This window comes from Gossypium hirsutum, chromosome A01, assembly GCF_007990345.1.
Source record: "Gossypium hirsutum isolate 1008001.06 chromosome A01, Gossypium_hirsutum_v2.1, whole genome shotgun sequence".
Lineage (NCBI taxonomy): Eukaryota > Viridiplantae > Streptophyta > Magnoliopsida > Malvales > Malvaceae > Gossypium > Gossypium hirsutum.
This window is the reverse complement of record NC_053424.1, coordinates 6497621-6505723: the sequence shown is the minus strand read 5'-3', so window position 1 is coordinate 6505723 and position 8103 is coordinate 6497621. Positions and strand designations below refer to the sequence as shown.

At 34.0% G+C, this 8103-nt stretch overlaps 2 protein-coding genes across 2 annotated transcripts; both read right to left on the bottom strand.

Annotated features, from left to right (window-relative positions):
- Positions 1 to 216: 216 nt before the first annotated feature.
- LOC107917198 (epidermis-specific secreted glycoprotein EP1) lies at positions 217 to 2049 on the bottom strand. Its single transcript, XM_016846574.2, has one exon. The coding sequence runs from the start codon at positions 1762 to 1764 to the stop codon at positions 394 to 396; it is 1371 nt and encodes a 456-aa protein (XP_016702063.2). The 5' UTR covers positions 1765 to 2049; the 3' UTR covers positions 217 to 393.
- Positions 2050 to 5019: 2970 nt separating this feature from the next.
- Positions 5020 to 6671, bottom strand: LOC107915839 (epidermis-specific secreted glycoprotein EP1). The gene has a single exon (XM_041075024.1). It carries the CDS (start codon positions 6501 to 6503, stop codon positions 5133 to 5135), a length of 1371 nt encoding a protein of 456 aa, XP_040930958.1. The 5' UTR covers positions 6504 to 6671; the 3' UTR covers positions 5020 to 5132.
- Positions 6672 to 8103: the final 1432 nt, after the last annotated feature.

The window sequence follows — 8103 nt, the reverse complement described above, 5'->3', positions numbered from 1 at the left end:
TTCAGGATTAGTAGATTCAGAAATGGAGATATAGATTACTGTGGGTGCTTTATAGTTTATACTTTTATAACATTAAACTTCGTCATCTTACTTCTGGCATTGTTCAAATTGAGTTTTCACTCTACTTTGAAGATTACAGAGTTCCTTTTCTGTTCAGTCTCGATTCATTCATACACTAAAAAGAACCCGAATCCGAAAAGCAATGAAAACTTGAACTTAATCCAGGAAATATATTTTAAATTCAGTTTATTGACTACATATACATTAATAGATAATTGTAAACAAACTTTAATTACTTTTAATATGTAACTCAAACTCACAACTACTTATTAGCAGACAAAATATAAACTGGAAAATACAGAGGAAAAGTACAAATACTTAATAGGATTCCCATCACTTGTTGGGTGCCTTTATGTAACCAACATGGGAAGAGTTAGAGGTTTTAGCAAGGGTTTTCAACTCATTAGCGATCCAACATTTGGATGTTTCCCTGTGGTAAAAGTACCCCAAGCACTTGCAATCAGAGGTGCATTTCCTCCCACAATCACTCTCCTTTATCCCTTCTCCTTCATTGTACTGGCTCATGAAATGGTTCACTCCTTCTAGCTTGTAGTAGCTAAAATCGTTCGGTCTACAGTTCACCTTCTTCGGCTGACAATTCTGGCTCCAACCGAGTAATCCGTTTGGTGACGGGCAAGCAACGCATTGGTTCTCCTCACAGAGTCCAAAGTTCCCACACCTCTCCGGCAGTTCGCATTCATTGCCCCATATTGAGTCCCTAGAGAAGAGAGTGAAAGTCTCTTCCCATGCTTGTGAATCAACCTTGTCATAGTAGGTAAAAACCCTCAGGTTTCCATCGATCCCGAGTCGAAGAATCGACAATGTGCTGTTATATTTCGGCCTTATCAAGATGAGATTTCCGGTCCCGATGGCCGAGTTAGCCGCTGTGTAGTCTAACAAAACGTCATAAGCAAAACCATCATTTGTTTCCTCGACATTTAGTGTCACAGTTTGTAAAGTACCATCTTGTGTACTTGGCCAAACGGATGATTTGAAATAGACAAGTGGTTTAGGAGAGTTCATTCCCTTGTACTGCAAAACCAACTGTTTAGGCTCCATCACCAAGCTATAGGCTCCGTTGACATTGTTTTGAGCAGAAGCCCGACTCACAAGCTTCGTCGCCCCTCCGGCTCTAAGCGACTGACCCACCAAGAGTGTATCAGTTGGATGATCAAAACTTTGCCAAATGAACTTGCCATTGGAATCGTGTAACACCATGTTACCATTAGGCAACAATTGGAACCCTACCACACCTTTGTTGGCAGTGTTACTTTGCCAAGCAATCCGACCATCGGCATCAGCCAAGACAAGGTTCCCGTCAGTCCCGAGAGAGAACGTGGCGTTCTCGCGAACAGGGTTCCCCCTGTTGGCCTCCCAAACCCATCGGAAGAGCGACTCCGAACGCGTTGTAGCCATGCGTAACGCAAGGGTGAAGGCATTAGGGGTGGTGTTATAAAACGCAAGCTGGAAGGGGGCATTAGCTATGCTTATGACACGGTAATCTGCACCATATTCAACAATAAAAGGCCCAAATTCCCCTTCGTTGACAAACCTAAAAGTTTCAGATGGGGGAACAACAGCTTTGGCACTAAAAGCAAACAGCAACAACAAGGAAAAAGACAGCAATGACATGGTGAGAGAAGGGTAAAGAGACATTTTTGGATATGGTAGCTTTGATGATATGGAGATGGAGCAACCAAGCATGGTCTATTTATAAGGATTCAATGAAGGCACATTGCATACCATCAAAGGTATAATAAAATAGATTCATGAGATTAAAAAATTGGGTTTTCAAAAATATTTTGAAAAAAAAAACACAATCTTTGCCTTCTACTAGAAGATATCAATCTGATCCACAATGATTTTGACCTTATATTATCTTAGGTGCAATCGATGTTGATATTCCAAAATCTGGTCAGCCAAGTTAAAGCAGAGGCTGCTACAATGGAACTATAATTATTCTTCGAATTGCACCGCCGACTGAACAATTTTCCCTTCAGAAGTAAGCCATTTAAATGTTTAATTAGCTTCTCTTAAATTTAGGATTAGGATTGACTTAGGCTAAATATTTAAGTCGATTGAAAAGAGAGTAATTAAATTTTGGTTTAATTCTCCCCACAGTCTGTGTAATCTTAAGACCTTTAAAATTTAATCCCTATGTCTTTAGCTCCAAAAATTAAATCCCTCCGGTTGTTTAACTTAAAATTTAAAGTTTAATTGATAATAGTATTAATGAAATTTCTTTAAATTTGAATACCCAAGTTTGAGTTCATCATGCATAATTGCAATGAGTCTCTTGTCTCACCATACACATTTACCATGTGAGGGTTTTGCCTTTGTGTTGGTTTGATTCTATATTATAGTTGATCGGACATATATTTGTACTTGTATTGTATTTGTAATAGTAAAACTTAAAAAAAAATCAAAAGTCTGATTTAAAAATTGAATGAAGTCCAATTGATAACTCAAATTCAATAAAAGTGTCATCAATTGTACTTTAATTTTCAAACAAACAAGTAAAGGGACTAGTATGAAAGGTAGGACTTAAATTTAAAGTTCTCGATATTACAGGGAGTGGAGGAAGAATAAGACCTCAACTTTAATAGTTTGGCAAAAGTTGGCTGCTCAATTAATAATTACAAGGGCCTTGCTTGACCAAAATAATTTCAGGATTCTAGGCCCACCCGCTGTCATTTCCTGTCTTGCATTATCTACACTTGGCATTTTAATATTCCTATAAAAGGGAAAACAAAAATCAAAGCTAAAGCATCAATCATTTATACTATAATAAAACGACATAATTTAGAAGGTGAGACGCCAAAAAACGTTTCTTCAATTTGCTACAGACAAGACAGTTCTTATAAACCCTATGGTTACGTGCATGTCTCTGTTAGATTATTTCATAATTTGTCATGTTTTAAGATTTATAAAATATTGATAAATAAATAGGATTTAATTAGTTAAATTTAGAGGGTCAGCATCATGTAAATTATTTATTAAGAGGTCAAGATTATGGAAAAACTTGGTCATCAAAACATTAATAAATAAATTCATTATCATTTTGCGTAAAGGCAAGCTGGGACACGTAGTGTGTCTAAGTGATCTTCCTTTCTATATTTTTAATTGTAAAACAAAATTTATATCTACAATCGTGGGGATAACCAATCATATCATATCCTACTTGTATTATTATTTTTATCTATATTTACTGGCAAGCAAATAAAGTTTTGAAGTTCAGCAAGGAAACTAAAGTAGTGTCTCTTAGGTTTAGGTCACTATATGTATATTTTAACGTGTCTTATAATTATTTATAAGTGATTTTCATCTCGTGGCATCAATTCAATCGACCAATAAGTAATAGATAATTATTTAGTTTATCATAAATTCACTTGTATTCTTACCATGATGATGAGTATCTTTTGAATAGTTTTAATTTTTTTTAAAAATTAAATAAATGAGACATTTGTCACCACCACCAACTTACTTGTGAAAAAAAATAGTTTTCAATGTTAGTGCATCTGATAAAAATAATTTTGGTATAGGTATAGATGATGATTTGTGTATTTAGTACTACTTCAGTTGATTCTCGGTTCAACTGATCTAATTAACTAATTCAATATGTTTATGAAAATAATGCCCTAAACTAGGGGTGAATTCGGAAATTTTTTAGAAAACCAAAGCAGAATTTTCCCTTATATTAATTTATAATTTGATCATTTACAGAGAACTAGAATTTTAATTTTCTAATTTTTAGGAGGCCAAAGCCCCTGCACTAAACCTTAACTACACATTTATATTTATTTAGGTAAATAAATTATTCACTTTTAGTTTAAAATTTTAGTGATAAAAGAGATGTTCATAAGTTATTTAACAATTTATTAAATTAAGTCATACCCACGATTTATGTAACAATAATATATTTATTAAAACTTGAGGTAGAAATTATATGTGATTTAAAAAATAAAATTAAATATTTAAAATTCATTATATTATGAATTCAAATTTCATCGTAATTAAATTTATATTAATTTTATATAAAAATATAAAAAAATACAAATACCTTCATAATAATATAATTACTTTATTTATAAAAATATACTTTACTAATTTTTCAGTGTTAGGAGATATTGTAATGGATAAACACGAGCAAGCCACCGTTGGTTTGAGTCTTTTGTGACGGCTTTGAAAGTCTTGAAGACATCAAGCTTAGCTGTGGTGCAATTACATCTAAATGGCGGGCCGGTTGGAAGATAAGGCAACAAAGCATCTCTACGGGACCCTCGCTTGTGGTTTAGATTGCGCTGTATCTGGTAACAAAATTTTAGCTATTAATTGCTTTCATATTTCAACTTCACAATTTAAATATATTCCAATTGTTTAGGGAAGATATAAAATTTTCTCCTACCTTCATCAATGATTAAGGTTTTGGTACTTGTCCTAAGTATAAAGCACCTTTAAAAATCGTGATTAATATTTAATCTCTTAATAAACTTACATAATATGAAGGATTAATTCACTTCGATAAATTCCTTAAAAAAATAAAATTTTTTTCAACGTTTGATCATATCAACTAAACCAACAGATATTTAGAGCAATAATGAAAGCTTCTCACAAGCACTTAAATTATATGAATTTAAATTCTGTTATCTTCCATCCCCTTTTCTCAATATTATATTGATAATACCAATCAAAGCATGATGCAATATAGAAATTTTAGATCACGATATTTCAAGTTAATGGTATCAATTTAATTTAATTTAATTTAAGATTTTAAGAAAAATAAGTATTGATTAACAAAAATAGTTTTCCTATTCTGGGAACACTACAGAGTTCCTTTACTATTCTGTACCATTCTGTCTATTCGTTTATGCGCCAAAAGAGAAGAGCCATGAGAACTTGCACTTGATCCACTCAATGCATTTCGAATTGAGTTTATTGACTACAAATACACTTGATTGATACTTTTAAATAAAACTTTAATTTGTAATTCAAACTTACAAATACTTATTAGCTTACAATAAAGAAACTGGAAAATACAGAGGAAAAAGTACAAATACTTAATAGGATTCCCGTCACTTGTTGGGTGCCTTTATATAACCAACATGGGAAGAGTTAGAGGTTTTAGCAAGGGTTTTCAACTCATTAGCGATCCAACATTTGGATGTTTCCCTGTGGTAAAAGTACCCCAAACACTTGCAATCAGAGGTGCATTTCCTCCCACAATCACTCTCCTTTATCCCTTCTCCTTCGTTGTACTGGCTCATGAAATGGTCAACTCCTTCTAGCTTGTAGTAGCTGAAACCATTCGGCCTACAATTCACCTTCTTCGGCTGACAATTCTGGCTCCAACCGAGTAATCCGTTTGTTGACGGGCAAGCAACGCATTGGTTCTCCTCACAGAGTCCAAAGTTCCCACACCTCTCCGGCAGTTCGCATTCAGTGCCCCATATTGAGTCCCTAGAGAAGAGAGTGAAAGTCTCTTCCCATGCCTGTGAATCAACCTTGTCATAGTAGGTAAAAACCCTCAGGTTTCCATCGATCCCGAGTCGAAGAATCGACAATGTGCTGTTGTATTTCGGCCTTGTCAAGATGAGATTTCCGGTCCCGATGGACGAGTTAGCCACTGTGTAGTCTAACAAAACGTTATAAGCAAAGCCATCATTTGTTTCCTCAACATTTAGTGTCACAGTTTGTAAAGTACCATCTTGTGTACTTGGCCAAACAGATGATTTGAAATAGACAAGTGGTTTAGGAGAGTTCATTCCCTTGTACTGCAAAACCAACTGTTTAGGCTCCATCACCAAGCTATAGGCTCCGTCAACATTGTTTTGAGCAGAAGCCCGACTCACAAGCTTCGTCGCCCCTCCGATTCTAAGCGACTGACCCACCAAGAGTGTATCAGTTGGATGATCAAAACTTTGCCAAATGAACTTGCCATTGGAATCGTGTAACACCATGTTACCATTAGGCAACAATTGGAACCCTACCACACCTTTGTTGGCAGTGTTACTTTGCCAAGCAATCCGACCATCGGCATCAGCCAAGACAAGGTTCCCGTCAGTCCCGAGAGAGAACGTGGCGTTCTCGCGAACAGGGTTCCCCCTGTTGGCCTCCCAAACCCATCGGAAGAGCGACTCGGAACGCGTTGTAGCCATGCGTAACGCAAGGGTGAAGGCATTAGGGGTGGTGTTATAAAACGCAAGCTGGAAGGGGGCATTAGCTATGCTTATGACACGGTAATTTGCATCATATTCAACAACAAACGGCCCAAATTCTCCGTCGTTGACAAACCTAAAAGTTTCAGATGGAGGAACAACAGCTTTGGCACTAAAAGTAAACAGCAACAAGAAGGAGAAAGACAGCAATGACATGGTGAGAGAAGAGTGAAGAGACATTGTTGGATATGAAAGCTTTGATGATATGGAGATGGAGCAGCCAAGCATGGTCTATTTATAAGGATTCAAATTTCAATAAAGGCACATTGGATTCCGTCAATGTATAATAACATAAGTTCATGAGATTAAAAAATTGGATTTTCAAAAATATTTTGAAAAAAAAAATCAATCTTTGCCTTCTACTAGAAGATATCAATCTGATCCACAATGATTTTGACCTTATATTATCTTTAGGTGCAGTTGATGTTGACAATGCAAATTCTGGGAATTCTTTCAGCCAGGTTAAAGCAGAGGCTGCTACAATGGAACTAATTATTCTTCGAATTGCATCACTGACGAAGAGTTTTCCCTGGTCGTGAAATTGGTTGTAATTTTATTACATATTTTATTTATTATTATTATTTTTTTGGTGAAATATTTTATTTATTATTTTAATATAAATTAAGTAACATATAATAAAATCTCAATCTCAGGTGTGAAGTTAAAATTTTTTGAAACTCATGTATTAAATAATTATTTTAAAATTAATCCACTTAGATGTTTAATTAGCTTTATAATCAGCTTTTTTTAAAGTTAGGATTAGGCTGAAAATTTAAGATGATTCAAAAGAGTAATTAAATTTTGGTTTAATTTGTTCACTGTCCCTGTAATCTTAAAACTTTTGAAATTTAATCCCTATGCTTGTTTAACTTGAACAATTAAATTTAATTGATAAAAGTATTAATGTACTTCTGTTAAATTTGAATGTGTGGCATATTAAAAACACAAATTAATCTTTAAATCAAATACGTAGAGAGATTAAATCTATGGAATGAAAAGCAAAGGGACTAATATTTTCCAGAACATAAGGACTGCATGCAAATTAGACCTTAAATAGGCTGGGGACAGTAAAGGATGGCTGCTAAATTAATAATAAAAAGGGTGTCGTTTGACCAAAATAATTTCAGGATTCTGGACCTCCCTGCTGTCATTTCCTGTCTGGAATTATCAACACTTGGCATTTTAATATTCCTATAAAAGGGAAAAAAATATCAAAGCTAAGTATAAATCATTTATACCGTTATAATAAAAGGACATAATTTAGAAGGTGAGACGCCAAAAAACGTGTCTTCAATTTGCTTAAGACAAGACAGCTTTTTTAACTCTTATGGTTACGTGCATGTCTCTGTTACATTAATAATATAAAGGACAAGCATCATAATCATATAGTTATCTATAAGAGTCTCTAGATTATGGATGAAGGACTAAGAAAACTTCGTCATCAAATCATTAAATTCAAAATCATTTGCGTGAAGCAAGCACGTATGGGCACGTACTGTCAATGTGTTTCTTTCTATATTATTACACATTAAAATTAACTTTTTTTTGCTTTATCATATTCGTATTACGAATATTAGATTATGATATATTCATGAAGTAAGGAAAAGAATTTATGCAAAAGAAAATAAAAAGTAAAGATCATAAAAATACCTACAAAATAATATTTATTATTTTATAAAATGAATGAATTTTAATTACTTTATAATTAAGTTCGGGATCCATCAAATTAACCTAGTTGATGAGTGACATATCAACTCGGTCAAATGCTTAATGTATAGTATAAATATTTATAAAATTTATTTATGTAACAAATATATAATTTATATAC